This window comes from Hemicordylus capensis, chromosome 5 (assembly GCF_027244095.1).
Source record: "Hemicordylus capensis ecotype Gifberg chromosome 5, rHemCap1.1.pri, whole genome shotgun sequence".
Classification (NCBI taxonomy): Eukaryota; Metazoa; Chordata; class Lepidosauria; order Squamata; family Cordylidae; genus Hemicordylus; species Hemicordylus capensis.
In genome coordinates this window covers 46,519,286-46,540,282 of record NC_069661.1, presented here as the reverse complement: position 1 = coordinate 46,540,282, position 20,997 = coordinate 46,519,286, and the positions used below count along the sequence as shown (strand labels likewise).

At 44.5% G+C, this 20,997-nt stretch overlaps 1 protein-coding gene and 1 long non-coding RNA gene across 10 annotated transcripts in view; one reads left to right on the top strand and one right to left on the bottom strand.

The window, feature by feature from the left end:
• The first annotated feature begins 1,967 nt into the window (after positions 1-1,967).
• LOC128326040 (uncharacterized) lies at positions 1,968-20,299 on the top strand. 3 transcript variants are annotated; one of them, XR_008307819.1, is made up of 4 exons: positions 1,968-2,089; positions 7,078-8,622; positions 13,299-15,643; positions 19,543-20,299. It is a non-coding gene; the product is annotated as an uncharacterized LOC128326040 (long non-coding RNA). The 3 variants fall into 3 exon arrangements; XR_008307820.1 differs by lacking the exon at positions 1,968-2,089 and adding an exon at positions 2,205-3,017; XR_008307818.1 differs by lacking the exon at positions 7,078-8,622 and having other exon boundaries at positions 13,295-15,643.
• The window catches only part of SPATA5 (spermatogenesis associated 5), a 266,668-nt gene continuing 253,356 nt past the window's right edge, over positions 7,686-20,997 (bottom strand). For 6 of the 7 annotated variants that reach the window (XM_053252087.1, XM_053252088.1, XM_053252086.1 and 3 more), the window contains one exon: positions 7,686-8,029. In XM_053252087.1, the coding sequence (XP_053108062.1) occupies positions 7,853-8,029 (177 nt within the window). In that variant the 3' untranslated portion in view covers positions 7,686-7,852. The remainder of the gene's footprint in view (positions 8,030-20,997) is intronic. The other variant, XR_008307816.1, reaches the window with a different exon arrangement.

Genomic DNA, 20,997 nt, shown 5'->3' with positions numbered 1-20,997 from the left:
TTGCAAACATATTAATACATACTATTTACAATAATGAAAGAGGTTTGTGCCTCATTCCTTCACACGGTGTAATTTACATCAAGGTAAAACAAGAAATCCAAATTATAAAACAGCTAATGCAAACCAAATCATCCAGGATAACACTTTAAAAACCCACCCAACATAAAAATGTAAACACATTATAAAACCAGCATTAAACTATTTTATTTTATTTTATTTTATTTAACACATTTGTATACCACCCTAAACTTACGTCTCTGGGTGGTTTACTACAAAACAATACAAATTAAAATAAAATTTAAAATGTTAAAACATTAAAACAAGTTAAAAATTAACACAATGTTAAAAACTATTTAAAAAACTGTAAATCTAATTAGAATCCTGGGTGAACAAATGTGTTTTAACTGCCTTTGTCAGAGATGGAGAGGCTCTTATTTCAGCAGGAAGCACATTCCAAAGCTTCAGGGCAGCAATGGAGAAGGCCCATCCCTGAGTAACCACCAGACAATCCAGTGGCAATTGTAGATGAACCTCTCCTGATGATCTCAACGGGTGGTGGGGTCCATGGCGAAGAAAATGTTCTCTTAAATACCTAGGGCCTAAGCTTTTTGGGGCTTTATAGGTTATATCTATCACCTTGTATTTTCCCCGGAAACCTATCAGCAGCCAGTGTAGCTCTTTCAATACTGGAGTAATATGGTCTCTCTGAGATGAACCAGAGACCAATCTGGCTGCTGCATTCTGTACCAACTGCAGTTTCCGGACTACGTACAAAGGCAGCCCCACATAGATCGCATTGCAGTAGTCAAGTCTGGAGGCTACCAGCAAATGTACCATTGTTCTAAGGTCATTTATCTCAAGAAACGGATGCAGCTGGCATATCAGTTGAAGCTGATAGAAAGCACCTCTGGCCACCACCTCAACTTGGGATACCAGGGAGAGGTTAGGATCCAGAAGCACCCCCAGACTGCATTACTGTTCTTTCTGGGGAAGTGTGACTCCATCTAAAATGGGCAGATCAAAATCATCTCCCAAGTTCCTACCATGTACAATAAGTACTTCCATCTTATCTGTATTCAGTCTCAGTTTGGGCTTCATCCAGCCCATTACCTCCTCTAGGCAGGCATTTAGGGAGGTTATGCTTTCTCCTGATGACGCTGACATGGAGAAATAGATTTTGGTGTCATCAGCATACTGATAACACCCTGCACAAAACTCCTGATGATCTCTCTTGGCAGTTTCATTTAGATGTTAAACAGCATTGGAGACAATATGGAGCCCTGAGGGACACCATATGGAAGTTCAGGTTTTAAATAGCAACAATTTCCAAGGGACACTACCTGGAATCTGTTCAAGAGGTAGGAGCGGAACTACCACAAAGCAGTGCCTCCCACCCCAACCCCCTCAGATGGCTCCAGAAGGATATTATTGATGACTAGTGTTTTTAAGCCCGTTAGAATAACGGGTGCTAGACTATTCTCCCTCTTTTCATGCATTGTGTGTGTGTATGTGTGTGTGTGGGTGGGGGTTTTTATGCTGTGCTGTTGGGGGGGGGGAGTGCTGGTCTCGCTTGTGGCCACTGCCTCAGTTTTTTATTTTTTTAATTAATGTAGTGTGTTGTGCTTAGTGTTACTTTTATGTTGTTGTGGTTCTGATCCGGGGGGGGGGCGAGGCGGTGGGGGAAAGAGAGCAGGAGCGACAGAGACGGCACCGGGGAGACAGGGACCATACTCCGGGGGCCGAGCGGAGGCTGTTCCGTTAAAGCCTGAAAGGGTTAAAGCTGCCCCCGCCGTTGCAGCGAAACTCCCACCCTTCCTCCCAGCTTCAGTGACCACCTCACCCTGGCCCTTTTCAGCTGGCTGAAGGAAAACTGGCATAGAAGAGGGAGAGAGAAGATTGCAAGCAGTGCTTCTCTCTCTGCAATGCCTCTTCCTTAACTGGCGCTTTGGACGGAAAGGACGCCTCTTGCGTCCTTTCCGCCCAAAGCGGCAGTTCGGGCAGAGTCTGTGCAGAGAGAGGAGCTCTGCCTGCGTGCTCCTCACTTCCTCTTCAATGCCGGTATTTCATCATCCAGCTTACATGGGACAGGGTAAGGTGGTTTTGGAAGTTGGGAGGGAGGGTGGGAGTTTGGCGGCGGCGGCGGCAGCATTCTCCCTGTCAGGCTTTTTCGGAACAGCCTCCACTGGGCCCCCGGAGTTTGCTTCGGGGTTTGTCTCGTTCAGGTCCTGCTGGTTGGTCCTCGTTTTCCCGGTGGCCTCGTTGGTGTTCGTTTTCCCAGTGCTCGTGTTTCTGGCTCGTTTTCCTCGTTGGTGTTTTCCTGCTTTTTCCCTGGTACCAGCAAGCGTGTCTCCCTTGCCCTGTTCTGGGCCTGCGCTTTGCGCAGGCGCAGAACAGGGCAGGGAGGCACAGACACACGCTTGGTGTCCGTCCACGGACGGACACCAAGCATTTTATTAGAGAGGATAGTATTGAAAGCCGTCAAGAGATCCAAAAAGTCCAACAGTCACACTCCCTCTGTCAACTCCCAATTGGAGATCATCCATCAGGGCGACCAAGGCAGTCTCCACCCCATAGCCCGCCCAAAAGCCAGATTGAAATGGGTTTATGTAATCAGTTTCCTCCAAGACTGCCTAAAGCTGGGAGGCCACCCCTATCTCAATGACCTTGCCAGCAACAGAAGGCTTGAGACAGGCCTGTAAGTTGCTCAACTCTGAGGGATTGAACACAGGCTTCTTCAGAAGTGGTCTAATAATTGCCTCGTTAAGGCAAGGAGGCATCCTGCCCAACCTCAGAGAAACATTTATGATCTCTACTAGGCCTTCTACAACACCCTCCCTGCCTGACAGTATAAGCCAACTAGGGCAAGGGTAAAGAGAACAGGCGGTAGGCCGCACCATTCCAAGCAGCGTGTCCACATCCTTATGAGTCACAAACTGGAACTGATCCAGCCTAGCCAAACAAGAGGAGCTGCTGGACACCTCCTCCTTTAATTACAAGTTAAATGCCAACTTTAAAAAGTAAGTTTTCCAGGTCCATTTGAAACATGAGTGGGGGAGGGGGTCTAAGAGACCCCCTTGGGTAGGGAGTTTCATAAATTTGACACTACTACAGAGAAGGCTCTGTTCCTGGTTGCTGTAAGTTGAATATGCATCTGCAGTAGACCAGAGAGCAGGGCCTGTGAAGAAGATCTTATGACTCAGGCAGGTACTTATGTGTGAAGGGGGCAACTTGAGTTTTAAAGGTAATAAAATATATCAAAACATAGTGGCGTGAGCTGAGGCCCTGAAAATACAGAGCTTTCCAGCAGATCAATCTACCAGAAAGTTATCTTGTGCAAGACTCACTGACCGACTTCCTGTCTGATGGTACTTCCAATGCTTCACACTAAGGCAGCATGCACTTAATTTTTGTCAATCTCCCCTGCTGCTTAGTTAGGCAGGGGTTCAGCCCCTGAACTGAATGGGAACTGCAAAAAAGAGACCATGATACTTTCAAAATGGGGACTTAGGAGCATAGGAAGCTGCCTTTTTCCGAGTCAGACCATTGGTCCATGTAGCTCAGTATTGTCTACACAGACTGGCAGCAGCTTCTCCAAGACTGCAGACAGGAGTCTCTCTCTCAGCCCTATCTTGGAGATGCCAGGGAGGGAACTTGGAACCTTCTGCATGTAAGCATGCAGGTGCTCTTCTCAGAATGGCCCCATCTCCCCAGGGAAATATCTTATAGTGCTCACATGTAGTCTCCCATTCAAATGCAAACCAGGGCAGATCTTGCTTAGCAAAGGTGACAATTCATGCTTGCTACCACAAGACCAGCTCTTGCAGTATGCAGCATGCTGCTGAAAGAAGTTGCTGGAGGATACCAGGACTTGTGCAAGTCCAACTTGCACAGGATAATTTCCCAGAGGACTGTAAATTGTGACGAAAGATTTGGAATATAAGGTCTATGAAGAAATGCTAGAGGGAATGAAGAGGAAAGACAAATAAAGGAGTCTTGCACAAAGAAATACAAGAAGTCTGTTTGATGTGCACCCAAAATCCGATATTCTCAGTTGTGGCACCAACATTGTGGAACTTTTTTCCTCTGGAGAATAGCAAAATATCATTGCAAAGCTCAAAGTGCCTTGTTAAGATGTTCCTGTTTTGTTAAGCTTTTGGTGTTCAGTTTAAACATACATGGTTGTTTGGCTGTTTCTTTTTGTTGAGCTTTAAACATTTTTATAAAAGTTTGCTCTGCTATATGGTTGCATGTGTTTGGTTTTGAAGATTATATATGTGGTTTCTAAATCTTTGTCTTGTTTTTATTTTTGTATTTTGGGACTCTTATTTAAGTGTGAACCTTGTGTGGAAAAACAGTATACATGTTTAAACAATTAATGAATAAGCATAGCCAATGAAACTCTCTCTCTCTCACACACACACACGCACACACACGTACGTTCCCATTACTGGAAACGATATAAAATTATGACAAAAATTTGGCAACAAAGCATAGGTATGATTATTTTTTCTTAAGGGCAGGCATGATGCTTCCTGCATCTTCCAACAGTACTCAATTTCAAACTAGGTATATTTCAGGTTATCAAGTTTCACTACCCAAATTTCGAAAAGAAAAAAACACACACCCAAAAGTTTGAAAATCTTTGCCAAATACAATACTCTATTGAGTGACTCACCCTCTTACCAAAAATTGTTCCTGATTTGGGAACAATGTTGGATACCTGAAATAGACCTGATTAGAATCTAGATCCTTAAGGCCCAAGATGAGTAACAAATCTAAAATAGCGAGCCATCAGAGGGCAACAAGTGGTGAAAGAACATGAGGGTAGTTTGCCAGCAAATCTGACAAATTAGCCAGTTTTGTTTTGTTTTTTTAAAAAGAAGATCTGCTAGGACTTCTTAGGGAGCAGGGGCAAAAATCCAGGAAGTCTCTCTAAGCCTGCTCTCTCTCGCTGAGAAGGGTGAGAGTGGGTAAATATTCTCCCTGCTGATCTTGATGAGTTCAGGGATTACAGTCCCTTCAGCACACAAGTCTTGATGGCAAACTGTATCCTGTTATATAGTCCACTGCATGAATGCCTCTCCTGCAGTTAGGGTTCTGAAGGCATTTGTTCTGCCTTACTATGTTAGTAGTGATGCAACTTCTATGCATTACTGGTAGGCAAAATCTGGGGGGAAATAAAAGCAGTTTACCAAAGCTAAAACTAAGAATGAATAGAACAAGGAAGGGATTGTAAGGCAAGGCAAGTTAGGGTCAAAATAAGTAAGGTATTTGAATGGAAGCGCAAGGGCCTCAGTTCAGCTCTAGTCACCCTTTGCTGTGCATACCCCATCTGAAAAATCAACCAGTCTCAGGGGGAACGGGAGGGATATTCTGAAGTGCCCATGCATAAGTCTCCCTTTCTGGACTGTGGTTAAACTGATTGATGGATTAAGTGCCATCAAGTTGGCGTTGACTCTTAGTAACCACATAGATAGATTCTCTCCAGGATGATTTGTCTTCAGCTTGGCCTTTAAGGTTTCTCAGTGGTGCATTCATTGCTGTCGTAATCGAGTCCATCCACCTTGCTGCTGGTTGTCCTCTTCTTCTCTTTCCTTCAATTTCCCCCAGCATTATGGACTTCTCAAGGGAGCTGGGTCTTCGCATAATGTGTCCAAAGTATGAGCATGGTCATTTGTGCCTCGAGTGAAAATTCTGGATTGATTTTGTTCTATGATCCATTTGTTTGTTATCCTGGCTGTCCATGGTTAAATACAGACTTCATAAAATAAACAATAAGGAATCAGATGCAAATTTTTTAAAAGATAACATGATTGAAGTGTTCACTTCATACTTCATTAGTATGAAAAGTACTTAATTTCCTATCGTTTACACATAGTGAGGGGAGGCCATAGCTCAGTGGTGGCGCTAGGTTGAATTCTTGGCACCTCAAGGTCAGGCGAGGAAACACTTCCGTCTGAAATCCTGGAAAGTCATTTCAAGCCAAAGCTCTGCATACAGACATCAATAATGGATTAAAATGTTAAGATCTAGAAATATACTAAATGTCATTTTAAGAAAAGAAAAGAAACAATGATGGCTGACTGCAACAAATCTAAATGTAAAAGAATGAAAGAAAGAGAAAAAAGCAAAAAGGCAACTACAAAAAGAGAGAGAAGAGCTAGTTGCAATAAATCTAAACCTAAATTAAATACAACTCCGAAACAAGTATTCTTTCTGTTAGTATATTTTTAAATCTTTACATTTTGATAATTAATTGATTTCTTTATATAGTCCTGATTATATATTAGCTTGAAATACATTGGGATTTTCAAATAAAGCATTTATTTTGCACCAGTGAATCTTCTTGTCTTTGAGGTGTAGAAAGTGTTACAACCTAACTGTGAAATGTCTTAGAACATTAAACAAATTCTGAATCCTTTTGACAACATGGCCTATTAAACATAGGGGGAAACATATAAATCATGAAACTAAAATGTTATCTTGTACTAAGGGCAACATCCCTTTATTTTTGGTGAGCTGAATGCTGGCAAATATGCACTGGATGTCATTAGTCAATATTGTTCAGTATGCATTCATGCCACACTCACAAAACAACTTTTATATGATGTTTTATAACACTCCATGGTGTGAACCAGTGGTTGATTTATAAACTTATTTTTGAGATGGAAACATCTTCATTTGGTGCTTGACCAATCAATCACTCTGTTTCACATCAGTAGCCATTTATGCAAAATAGCCTCCAAATAGAAACTAAAATTTAGCATGTTGGAGAGCAGGAACTTGCACTTTTCAATAGGGTTGTCATCTGATTAAATAAATCTTAGTGTATTAATCATATGCATAATTGAGTTGATCATGTGCAAATTTAATTGAGAAATGAATCACTTAGTTAAATTTGCATATGCTTAAAAACAATAGCCCAGAAACAAAAAATGTAATTTATTTTTAGATGAAATAAACGTCTGTTGCAGCAAGTGTCATCTTTACCCCCTTAGCGCCATTGGTGACTTCTGAGGGAACTTCTGATAGCTGCCTACCATTTTGTGCTTACCCTTTATATTCCTTCTTTCCTAGTTCCTTTCCACAGACATCGGACTACAGAATTCCCTTCCTCTATTGGGGAGATATACCTATATATCTCCGGGACAGGTGTATATCCCCCCTTTCTTCCCCAAGACATAACAACAAGAAGAGGTTGCAGTGGCTTGGCAGCTGTTTTACTATTCCCCCCACTTACTTCAGCTAGTCAGTGGCAGTGCAAGGAGGAATTCAGCCTGCATGGTACCATGGAATGTTGCGATGAAGTGGGAAGAGAAGAGTTGCCCATGGAAATCAAAGCTTTGGGAGAGAACAGGAGCTGTTTGGGACATGTAAAAAGATGGCTTCAAGCTGCCCTGAATCTGGGATTGTGATGGAGAGAGAAACTGCTCCCATGTGGGAGCTGGAATTGTATGTTTATCCACTGGAGGATTGAATGGCAGACGTGTCCATGTGGTTTGGATGGCTGGGGGCTTATGGAAGAAAATTTGAGAGGAAGACAATGGACATTCAGACGGGAGGAAAAATCAGCCCCAAATGATTCAACCAGTGGCATAGCTATATTGTTATAACAATGATGTAAAATTATACTGTGCAAGAGCATAAATATTTCATCAGTTTATCATGCTTATACAGTTCTCAGCTACTATTCAAAGGTTTTCTTTATTTGGAAATAATAAGCAAAGTTTAGTTCAAACATTAGATACATATTTGTTTCCCTCCCCACCATCACAAAAGGCTGTAGATTTGTTCAACTGATAGAAGAGCTCCTGGAATCGTAGTCCACATTGTACATGTATTAATTCATTTCTTACAGTGAATGCAGCCCACTCTGCTGCTGATAATTTTCATAAAACTGCTGTAGAGAATCTGGAATTCGAGGGGTTATGATAGACAAGGCTTGCTGAAAATGTCGCCTCATAATGCATGTGGCCTGTATATCTTCCTGAAGGGCCAGAAGGGCAGCTTCTCTACAAACTGCAGTAATCTAAAAAGAAAAGAAAAAGAAAAAGAAATTCAATATTTTAAAGTAACGATAGAATGTGTACAATTGGAACGCTTTAGGTCAATGTTTGTAGATAGTGTAGTCACAGTATGTAACAGAAGTCAAATTATCTCAGTTTTCTTGAGCATCAGTGGAAACAGCTGTAAAAATGGAACACCAGCTCAAACTGCAGCAAAATTCATCCACACATGTGGCACTTTTGAATTCTGGTGTTTGATATTGGAACACCATATACAGTCTTCCTATATAATTAAAACTCTTTATGGCAGATGTTCACTGAAGAAACCTACCTACCGATGGCAGATAATCCAGTAGCTGTTCCAGGAACAAGAGAGAGATGATCAAATCCTCTTGGTGGTTTTCCTTTACTTTTTTTGTTTTTTAAAGTAAAAGCAAATAATTCAAAGACAAAGCAGGAAGAAAGAAATGTGCAGAAAGAGAAGAGGGCTAATATCTCAAAGTCTGAGATATGTGTTTAACTCTCTGGACTTCAGACAGCGGAAACAACCTCATGAAGACACATTATGGTGGTGAAAAGAGCTTGATGAATGAACAGGGAAACTACGATTTTCAGTGTAAGAGGGAAAACAGTGATTGATATTGACTGTGCCCTTATGTGAGTAAATGAAAGAGCCAGCTGAAATGCATTTGTCAGCCATTCAGCATATTTTTGTTGTTGTTCACTTGCTGAAAAGAGTTCCACTGCCTATGCTGCCAAAGTCGTTTAGGAGATTTTTAGGGGATTTAGCATGTGTTGGAAGCCTTCCGAGAAAAAACAAATGCATGGATTTAGACGCTTCGTCAGATTACAATATTGTTGTTAAATTCTGATTGGTGCTCTACTCTAAAGCATTTTAATGCTTTACAACTCAGTCAGCAAAGATAATTAAAAAGTGAGAAGCTGCATGCACTGCAATCCTACAAACAACACCTAGCTAGCTGTAACTCTACCATGTAAAGCAGAGAGCACCACATGCATTCTTATTTTTCAGTTCGTAAATGCAAAAAACATTTGTAAGCTCAAAAGAGATATATTCCAATATATTTGAACTACAGTCATTCCTTGCCACCGTGAGGGTTATATTTTGGCAAAACCTCTCCACTGGCAAATTCGTGGTTAGCAAGCAATCGAAATTAGTGCGAAACAGGGGGTTAGAGGAACTGTGGTTGCAAAAAGGCTGAAAAAAATCGAAGAAAAAGTACAAAAGAAAATGCCAAAAATCACCCAGAATCCCTTAAAGTCACCAAGAATAAGCAAGTGGAGTGAGCAAATTGAACCTCTGGAAAAGGTTGAACTCCCCAAAATCGCTCAAAGGCACTTAACCCCCCCCCCAACTACTCAAAATCACTTTAAATCACAAGGAGTTGGCAGGGTTAGCAATAGGAATGAGTGGATTGAACCTCTGAACCCCCCCCCCAATTGCAGAACCCCCCCATCACTAAAAAATCTCACCAAACAGCAGATACTCAGGCTGCAGTTGGGAAGGCTGGTCACAATTTCCCAGTCGTGGATACTCAAAACCACGATTGGGGAAACCGCCATTGGCAAGGGATGACTGTACTACTTTGGGATCCCCAAGGATAAAATTTTCCCACAAGGAAAATCTGTTATCCATGTAAACTCTAAGCCTATGCATGGCCCAAAATGTTCAATTTTGGCCAACAGTGAGCCTGTTTGGAGGGGCCATATCAGCCCTCCCAACTATCATGTCATCCGTTCTGGATCAGGGCTGTTTGGAACGCCAACCTATCTGTTGTATTCCCCTCTCTCTTGCCAGAGGGAATTGTGCAAACACAGCATGAGCCTCTGACAGTTGGAACTCTGAGTTCCTTGCTACATTACGGAACTCTGTTGGAATTCTGATATGTTTGTCATACCCCCTTCACTGTGCTCTTCTCCCCCTCCCCCTTATGAGGGACCTGGATGTGGGCAGGAGACTGTTACCCAGATAGCCTGTTTGAGGGCTCCCAGGAGCACCCCTACACCTGATCTGGAACTACAGGCTTGTAGTTTCCATTTCTGTCTCTCTGAACCCATGGGATCATGAGTTCACTATTCAGTTCACATGAACTAAGTCATGGGACATGTCACTTGGGGTATGTCACTTGGCATGTAGCTTCGGGAAGGTGGCTCTAAGTCAAGTTTAACCCATGACTGCAGGAAGACTATCCCTCTACTCGCCTCCCTGATTCCAATGCAGGTGAGGAAGCCTTCTGAGACCAGAAGGCTGCTTGTAGCCTCCTGGCTGGAGGTCTACTAATGTGTCGTCATAGCGACACACGAGCAACGAAATGAGGTTAACAGAGTGCTCAGTCCATTAACCTCATTTAAGGGGAGACAGCGGGCTAGCTGTCTTGGGAGCACCGGGCTTGCCCGCAAGCCCGGTGGGTCCCACAATCAACAGAAAGCAGGCTGAGCTCCCTTAGCCTGCTTTCCGTTGATCGTGGAAATAGCCTCTCGGTCAGTCATTTCCACAAGTAAAGCTTTGAACAAATTTATCCTGAAAATGAGCCGCTTCATCTAAACTTGCTAGTTCCCCACACAAGCCCCAAAGTAGTCAATTCCCCCAGGAGCATAATCATCAGAGACAAGCTGCCTCTTCATTAGGGATGGGCCCGGACCAGTCCAGAGGCCATTGTAAAGGCCTCCGGATCGGTCCGGACCTGGGTGGTTCGGTTCGGGGTGTGGGGTAGCTTTAAGAGTGGCGGAAGGGTTTACTTACCCCTCCCGCTGCTTTCCCACTCTGGCGCCGTAATGTTAATAGTAAAAAACTCCCAGTAGTCCTTTGCGCGTGTGCACGTCAGAGACGTGGAGCGCGCGCAAAGGACTACTGGGAGTTTTTTAGAGCAACAGCAGGGAAGGGGTGGCAGGGAGGTATCCTGCCGCCCCCATTACTCTTAACATTACGGCGCCAGAGCGGGAGAGCGGCGGGAGGGGTAAGTAAACCCTCCCGCCGCTCTTAAAGCTACCCCCCACCCCAGTGCCGGACCGCAGTTGGCGGTTCCGTGCACACCCCAACTCTTCATCCCAGAGAAAGCACTGAACTAGCTGCTTATTTTAATGAGAGAGGCCTGAGTTTGAAAAGTGATCCCCCCGACAACCTGTCTTCCTAGGTGTCTGAGTCTTCTGGGTAATCCCAGAAGCAGATGGGCAGCTCAGGCACCATTAGGACAACTTGTCTTCTAGGAACTTGAGTGGCTAGCAAATTAAACAGCCTGTCTCCTGCCCCACCTGGGTCCCAGGTAAAGTAGCAGGGAGGAGCAGAGGGTGGGGGTCTGACAGAAACATTGGAACTCTGACAAAGTTCCATAATGACAGCAGGGATCTGTTGTCTAACAGAAACTGTTCTGTTATTTCAGCACAAAACTGGTGAAACATGATTAACATAACCCCCCCCCCCCTTGTGAACAGCTGCTAAAAATATAGGTGCTGGGGCTCAGCTCTACCGGAGAGCCCTGCCTGCAGTCTTAGAAATCTTACCCATAACCCCAGGTAAGTGTAGACTGATTGCAATTACCTGATGGTAAGTATAAAGCACTGTACATCTGCAGAGATACTTCATCATTTTCCCACATGCAAACAGGGCTGAACATTCGACACAGGTTCTGGAGTTCAGTCTCAGTTCAAAGCGAGTTGTCTTCTCCATGTAACATTCACCAAGAGCTGGTTCAACCATTCTATATGAAGCGGCAGCAGCCTTAATATGCTTCTTATAAAATCCAAAGGGCAACATGCACAGTCTGCAGATACAAATGCTGCCTACACATGTTCCCCATCAACCATTTCAAGAAACGCTGGCAGCAAAATGCAAAATTAACTGCATTTTACTGGTGCCAATGTTTCAGTAACATCTGAAGCGGCACTCATAGGGCCTAAAAGTGTGCGGGACTTTGTGGGGCTCTGCAAGGAACTGGCTGTTTTTGTGTCCCTATTCTCTCCCTTTCTCTGTCCTCCAGGTTCAAGACAATATGAAATTGCCTTGTACCAAGTCAGACTACTGGCTCAATCAATTCAATTTTGTCTATGTTGACTGGCAGTGGCTCTCCATGGTTTCAGAGAGGCCTCTTATCCTTCCCTGCTTGGAGGTACCAGGGACTGAACCTGGGACTTTCTGCAGCCGCTCTTCAAAGCAAGCTGTCATGTTTGTCTTATTTGCAAAGGTTCATACCATTTTTATTTTTATTTTTATTTTATTTTGGCTTTATTACAAGAGTCTCTGTGACAACATTTGAGAACCTTTCTCCAGAAACAACTGCAGTTTACAATCAATTTAGAGCAACTAGGAAGGTGACACAGTGGGGGCCTAGATGAACATAAGTAGTTGTTTTCCAACGACTGCAACATCTGAAGAGTCTCAGAATCCTGAGGTTGCTGTTGAAAAACTGGCCCAGTCTTTTATTGTTCCTGAAAAAGCGAGGGGAAAGCCAGTTTCCCCATCCACATATGCTTTCTCGATTCTTTCTTCATATTTTTAAAAGACTTTTTGTTTGCACATGCATGCTAAAGAGAGAGCCAAGTGGGAGCTGCTTTATGTGTATGTGGCCATGAAATTCAACATGAGCACTGTACCCTGGAAGAATGAGCCAGTGTACAGTACAGCAGTGTTGAGAGGAGCCACTTCTGCACACTTTCATGCACACACGGCATTGGCAGTGTGTGCATGAAATTTCCCTTCCTCTCACATAACACTAGAATTAGGGGGTCATCCCATGAAACTGATTGCCAAGAAATTTAGGAGGGACAAAAGGAAGTACTTTTTCACACAACACATAATCAACCTATGGAATTCTCTTCCACATGATGTAGTGACAGCCAACAGCCTGCATGGTTTTAAGAAAGGTTTAGATAAATTCATGGAGGACAGGTCTATCAATGGCTACTAGTCTGAGGGCTATAGGCAGGGGCGTAGCTATAACTGAGCAAAAGGGTTCAAAGAACACGGGCCCCCAGCTCCTGAGGGCCCTCCAGCTCCATCCCTCCCTATTTTCTTCATTGTCTCCCTCACTCTGGGGGCCCGCCAGAGAAAGGGATAAACACGGGCCCCCTCTCCCCTAGCTACGCCCCCGGGGAGGCAAGATGCCTCTAAATACCAGTTGCAGGGGAGTAGCAGTAGGAGAGAGGGCATGCCCTCAGCTCTTGCCTGTGGGCTTCCTGGAGGCATCTGGTGGGCTACTGTGTGGAACAGGATGCTGGAACAGATAGGCCTTGGGCCCATCAGCAGGGCTTGTCTTATGTTCTTATGGCAGATAGATGGCGGAGGCACAGCTGCCATCAAGCGGTGGAGGTGCATCATTATGGAATACAAGTGGAAGAGGAAGAGACAATCAGGCCCTGTCCCTGCAAGATCTTCAGCTCTTTGGCAGGAAAACCAGTTCAGCCAACTGCACTCCCTCCAGGCCAAGGCCAGTATATTTTGTGTGTGCATGTGTGAGAGGTACATGTGCATGTGTGAAATGGAATATTGTGTGTGGCTCAGTCTAGATCTAGCCAAGAAGGCTAGAAGGTGTTTGTGTTTCATGCATGATAAATTCCTTTACCATATATTGGTTGGCAGAATGTCATCTGAGTCACTAGTGATTACTCTGCATGTGTTTTTGAGGTCCCCACCACCTGTGCATTCAGTGATTGTCCTTGAGACTATTCAGTCACATTATGCATCAATAAAGGTTGTTTTCTACACAATGCTTGCTTAATTCCTTAACAATATGCTGTGCATATGTGTATTATACATGTGACTTGGCATGTAATTTGCAGCTGGGCTCGACTGCTTGAGCTATCTAACTGCTTGTGCACTTTTAGTTCTGAATTTCTGCTTGTGACACAGTAGTAGCCTGGATGGTTAGTTGTTCTGTGCAGACTTGATATTATGTATGGATGTTTTGATTGGTAGCAGGGGATTTGGTAATCACATGCAGTACAGTAGCTGTACACCTTAGGTGAACTGAACATTTTCTTTGGGCTCTACCCTATGATCATAGAGTTCCATCCTTTGGTAAGATGCTTATTTCTGCTGCTGGGCCCCCTTTAGGTACCAGAATTATTTATTCTATAATGAATAATATGTTGGCAATATGTAGGGTTATGAACTCTTGAAATAAAGGGTCAGTCTTCCTCCGAATGGAGATATTTGCCTTAGATTACTAGATGTAAACATTATAAAATATTGATTTATTAGCAATCTTCTTTTTGAGCCTCTGTGGCATATTTGGCCATCCTTCACAGCTTCTTTGCAACACCTTGAACTGGAAACACTTGAGCCTTATTCAGACACAGTGTTTTACATGTGCACAGATGTCTGTACAGGTGTATATTTTTGTATGAATGGCTGTACATGTGTTAACTTCAAAAGTGAATCTGGGTACATGGCCCCTCAAATGCAGGCTACAGGTAGGAAGTGCACATGCATTGAACATGATGTATGAATAACTGTATGTGCGTACTGATTTGTACATGTGTATACTGTACACAGATTGTACATTCATTGGACATAGCACGCGACCAGGATGTTGTAGTCTACCATTTCAACAGGATCAGCAAACCCAAGCAAAACCACCATGAGACCATGAGATAAAAGTATATCTATTCTTTTAGAATAGTTTTTATTTTTCAGAACTAATGTTTTAGACAATCAGTGGGGAAAAATGTACTGTTTACTTTAGTGAGACACAGAGAATACCCTAGTTGTTTTGACTTCAAATTCCTCTGATTAGTCACTGGTAAAAGAAAGAATATACTGGGTATGTATTCTTGGGTTAGAATGCAGACCAATATATTAATATCCAGCAAGCATTCTAGCAGGAAAAAACTAAAACAAAAATAAAAATGGTGTCAATCAGCTGTAGCTTCCTGGATAAACACTCTTAGGATAAACTATTTTACCCTAGAAACCACAGAGGCTGATAACCTGAGAATTCATCTGCCAGGATGAATCAGATGGGATGAATGGCTGATTCAGCTTGCTTGTGTCAGGTCCATTGTGGTTTGAAGCACTAACTTTCTTCCAAAGGGCTGAAAGTCCTTTTCAGCTTTTTTGTTTTTGAAGTGCTCCAAACAAGCTTTAAAGAACCTTGTTGGGGGTGGGGGTCGGTTGGTGGAGGGGAGAAGAAATGAGCTTCTGTGTTAAAGTCTTAGGTATTTTCAAGAAAGTGGCTTACTTAAAAATGCATCGTCTGCCGGGAACACCTGTGAACTATTGAGTTTAATTGGGCTGCAGCTGGTGCCGATTGTGTGTGAAGCAACTGGCAGTCTGATAGGCTGGTCTTTTACATTGTGTTTCCTTTCCCTTTCCCTTTCTTTCAAGTGTGCTTCCCCCCTGTAGATGGTTACAAGGGGCTGTGTGAGAAAGGGATTAGGAACCTGAAGCAGACTGGCATCCTGTGGTGGTTTGTGAATAGCGCAAATTGTGGAGCTTCCCGGATGAAGGCTACCTGCAAGAGTACATGCGAGCTGGCTGTGTGTGTGCCTCCTAGGCACCTCTAAGAGGAGGATTAGAGAGCAGGAACACTGGCTTTCCCACTCAGCATGCACAGCAGTGAAAAGGCTTCAAAATTAGGCCTTTAAAAAATTATGAAAATCCCAAGGATCACATCTAAAAGGTACTTTTATTCTCCCTCCCACTCTCAATTCACATCTTTTCTGTGCTTGACTCTTACAGCACCAGTCACATGCACCTGCTGAAATCACAAATAAGCACATGTTTAAAAAAGTGTCCTTGCTTTATTTATAGAAAGGGGGAAGGAGGGGAAAATTAAGGTCCCTCAAAAGTTGTAACTCATGGCTCAAGATTACTCAATATTCTATTATGAAATTACATATCAGATTGTCTTGTTTTATTCATCTTTCTGTTTCTGAATATTTTGCACAGCCTGGGTTTTAAGCAGAATAAAAGCTAGTCTGGGTCATGTGGTCAGCTTTCCCTGGTGCAAGCCAGAGCTGGCTCACACAATCAAAGGAAGAGGAAAAGAAAAAGAGAGAATGAACTGCACTCTAGTTTCTCCTAAGCATGCAACAAATGAAGTGAGACTCATGAATTTCCTCAGAAGAGAGATCAGAGAGCTCCAGAAGTCATCGTAATTCTCTCTAAAGCCCTGAGCCATTTTTGGAAGGGTGGCATATAAATCAAATACATAAATAAATTTATTTGAAAGAATAATTATTATAAAGAAGCTCACTGGAGAAGAGAGGAGGGGGATTCCATCTGTGGAGGAGGGACTACCATCTTGCTGGGCACCCCTCAGGGCGAGAGTCTGGGGTTCTTGCCTGGCTGCCCCCTTCTCCTTTTGCCCGCTCCTGATTCCATCTGCCTCCCTCACCCCTGGACTGGTTAAGGTGTTGTGGCGCCTTGCAGGACTGAGGCCAAGCCCAAGGTGACTTGGCAGTTCCCCCCACCCACCCGGTTCCACCAGCCGGGCTTTCCCCCCAGAACTTACAAAGAAGGAAGCTGCCAGTGGCGGCAGGGCCGCCACCAAAGGGGCGACACCAAAAGGGGTCACCCCTTTGAGGGAGCCACTTTGGGGGAGTAACGAGGGCAAGAGCCAGAACTTTGGGCCTGTTTTTCATATAAGGGGCTCGCCTTTGGAGCTGGATCTTTGGGGTGGGTGTTGTGGGGAGGTTCTGTTGTGCGTGGAAGTTTTGGGTTAGAGGGTGGTTTTTATTGTACTGAGTTGAGCCAGGCCCATTTGCAGATATGGGCTCTCCTGAGTGGGATACTGCAGGGGGTGCCTCCAGTAGTTCTAGGGTGGCTATTGCTGCCCAACTGACTACTTAACTGAGCTGTCCAAGCTGTCTGTGGAGCTAGTGTTGGAGTGTCCCAGGCTTTTGGTCTTGGGGGACTTCAATATCCACTTTGGGGCTGGCTTGTCTGGTGCGGCTCAGGAGTTCATAGTGGCCATGACAACTATGGGCCTATCCCAACTAGGATCTGAACCAACTCATTATTGCCGACCACATGCTCAATTTGGTCTTCTGTTAGGATCAGGGGGGTGTTCTGTGCGTGGGGGATCCGGTGGTTTCTCCATTGTCATGGACGGACCACTACCTGGTTAAGGTTGGTATCACGGCCACAATCCACTCTTGCAGGGGTGATGGACCAATTAAGATGGTCCGCCCAAAAAGGCTGCTGGACGCAGTAGGGTTCCAAAAGGCCTTGGAGGGTTTCAAAGTTGGTGCTGCAGGTAATTCTGTCGATGCCCTGGTGGGAACCTGGAATAAGGAACTTGCCAGAGCAGTAGACATGATTGCTCCTAAGCGTCCCTCCAGACCCGCTTCAAAATCAGCTCCCTGGTATACCGAGGAGCTGTGAGGGTTGAAGCGGCTGGGTAGGCGACTGGAGCACAGGTGGAGGAGAACTCGTCTTGAATTTGACAGGATGCAGAATGTGACCCACTTGAGGGCTTACGCGGAGGCAGTGCGTACAGCAAAAAAGAGGTTCTGGTCGGCTCCCATTGCTTCCGTGGGCTCATGTTCGGCGGAGATATCCCGGGTAGTGAGGAGTCTAATTTCTACTCCTTCTGTTTCTAATCAGCTTCCGGAGGTGCTCTGCTGTTATGCCCTCAGTGGGTTCTTTGCGGATAAAATCTCCTGTATTTGAGCCTACTTGGATTCCACTTTTTCTGCAGGGTTTACGGAGGAGGTGCATAGCAATTCTTCTTGCAGTGTTAAGTTGGATCAGTTTCAATCTGTGATTCCTGAGGATGTGGACAAGCTGCTTGGAGCGGTGCAGTCCACCACTTGTTCTCTGGACCCTTGCCTGACTTGGCTTCTTCGATCTAGCAGGAAGATTATTTGAGGAGGCCTGGTGAATATCATAAATGCATCGCGGAGGGAGGGTAAGGTACCTCCATGCTTGAAGGAGGCAATAATTAGACCTTTTCTTAAGAAGCCTTCCCTGGATCCCTCGGCGATGGATAATTATAGGCCAATCTCTAATCTCCCTTGGTTGGGCAAGGTGATCGAGAGGGTGGTGGCCGACCAGCTCCAGGTGGTTTGGGAGGAAACTGATTATCTAGACCCATTTCAAACTGGCTTTAGAGCGGGCTATGGAGTTGAGTCAGCCTAGGTCAGCTTGATGGATGACATATACCGGGGAATCGACAGAGGGAGTGTGACTCTGTTTGTTCTCTTGGATCTCTCAGCGGTGTTTGATACCATTGACCATGGTATCCTTCTGGGTCGCCTGGAGGAGTTGGGGATAGGAGGCACTGCTTTGCAGTGGTTCCGCTCTTATCTCACGGGCAGATCCCAGATGGTGGAGCTTGGTGACAGTTGCTTTTCTAAACAAGAGCTGTTTAGTGCTTCGGGGCTCCATTCTGTCACCAGTGTTTTTCAATATCTACGTGAAACTGCTGGGTGAGGTCATCAGAAGGTTTGGTGCTGGGTGTAATCAGTATGCTGATGACACCCAAATCTACTTTTCTCTTTCATCTGCTTCATCAGGAAATGGCATTCATTCCCTAAATGCCTGCCTACAGGCAGTAATGGGCTGGATGAGGGATAACAAATTGAAGCTGAATCCAAGCAAGATGGAGGTGCTCATTGAAGGGGCTCAGAATCTGAGGGATGAGTTAGATCTCCCTGTGCTGGGTGGGGTTACACTCCCCCAGAAGGAGCAGGTACGCAGCTTGGGGGTACTCCTGGATCCAGGCCTCACCCTGGTGTCTCAGGTGGATGCTGTGGCCAGCAGTGCTTTTTATCAGCTTAGGCTGATTTGACAGCTGAGTCCATTTCTAGAGGAGGATGGCCTCAGAACAGTGGTGCACCAGCTGGTAACCTCCAGGCATGACTACTGTAATGTGCTTTACGTGGGGCTGCCTTTGTATGTAGTTCGGAAACTTCAGTTAGTTCAAAATGCGGCAGCCATGATGGTCTCCGGGGCAACTCAGAGAGACCATATTATGCCTGTTTTGAAACAGCTGCACTGGCTGCCAATATGTTTCCTGGCAAAATACTAAGTGCTGGTAATTACCTTTAAAGCCCTGAACGGCTTACGTCCAGGTTACCTTAGATAGTGCCTTCTTTGGTCTGATCCCTACCGCACACTAAGATAATCTGAGGAGGTCCGGCTACAGTTGCCACCGGCTCATGTGGTGGCGACCCAGAGGTGGGCCTTCTCTGTAGCCGCTCCTGGATTGTGGAATGCGCTCCCTGCAGAAATCCATAATTTGAATTCTTTATTGGCATTTAGGAGAGCCCTAAAGACCTACCTGTTCGGCCTGGCCTTCCAGGGTTTTAAAATTGTTTTAAAGGGTTTTTAATGTATCAGGTTTTTATAAGGTTTTGAATTGTGTTTTTTTTTTAGCTGCTTTATTGTATTTTAAAATTTTCATTCCCGCTCAATGATTGATTTTAACTGTTTTATGATATTTGTGAACTGCCCTGAGCTATTCCATAAGGGCGGTCTAGAAATCGAACAAACAAACAATAAAGAGAGATGTGCCTGTCCCACTTTTCACAATACTTGGCTCTACTGACCACCTATGCTTTTCTTAATTTGTAGGTTAATTTATAAAGGCTGCCAGCTACCTCTTGCCAGCTTCTCCTACTTATTACCACATTTCTGCTAAGCTATGAACTCATACTGTGCTGCCTGGAGCAAGTTTCTCTCTCTTGCTCTCTTATCCTCAGTTCTCCATCTGTGAAGTGGGAAGAAGAGATCTACATCACAGATTTGTATGATGGGCACAAGCATCATGTACCTTATAAACTGTAAGACTCCAAGAATACAATTTTATATGAAACAGTGGGGAGATACTGATGTCAAAAGCCCTACTGGTTGAAGAGAGAAAAGAAGACTGGCCCATGTGTTCCATAGCATTAGGAGGGCAGAGCAAGAGCTGTACCCTCACGCAGTCCTCAGGACATATTTCTGGAAGCACTTTTGGAGGGAAGGGAGAGCAGTGAAAACCGCTTCCCTTCCCCCTCTGTCAAACCTTTGGCTGAGCTCCACAGCAACATCTCCACAAGGTCCTAGCTCTTGCTCCACTTTCCTAATGCTACAGAATGTGGGCTATTACATGGGGCACGGCAGGAATGAGTGTACTCCAAAATTCCAAGAATTTCATCCGAAGCATTAAATACTTAAAATATGGAAATTCTCAACAAAATAGGAACAACTTGCACCCCAGAGCCACAACTGAAGGGGGAATGTGACTTGGGTAACATTGTCATATGAATGTAAGTTTAAAAGTCAAATATGTTTACAATCTTTAAAAACATCACAAGTATTTTATTAAAATTAGGTTTGCTTTTGCCTACGTGAGTGCACATCAAATATTCACCCGACACTTGATTCTCTCTACCGGTGCTTATCTGTTTGTCATGTTTGCACAGACACAGCAAGAAAAGTACAGATGAACTACATCCCCAGAATTAACACATGGACCATGCAAAAGGAGGTTTTTGTCAGTGGAAAATGCTTCTACACTGGGCACAAAGGTCCTTTTAGAAAGTCTGTGCTCATTCTCAAACATTCTGATAAGAATTTAACCCATGTTCTGAAACGACAAGCTTAGTTCAGACGTCACAAGAAACCTGAGGCAAACTCACCTCAGGCTGGCTGAATAGTCAGAGGCGTGATGTCAGAGGTGATGTCTGAATAGTCAGAGGCGTGGTTCTGGGACCCAACCGCTGCTCTGATTCCCACCCCAACTTCCAGATGAACCCCCGGTTTTAAGTAAGGCTCACTTACCAAACCGAGGATCCGGAGGATGGAGTGCGTCATATGGTTTGGGCAACTCACCCCAAAGGGAGGAAGTTCCTCTCACTGCTAAAATTTCATTGGCTGGCATGGCTTTCCTTCCTGGGTCCAAGAAAGCCTGCACAGCCAGTTTCTCCCCACTTCCGGGTTTGGTGAGTGCAGCTCTGGCTTGTTTGGGAGAGCATTGGGGGGATAGAGAAGAGAACTGCGAGTTCACTGAATCCGTGGTTTGCAACTATGTCCAAATGGCCCCCT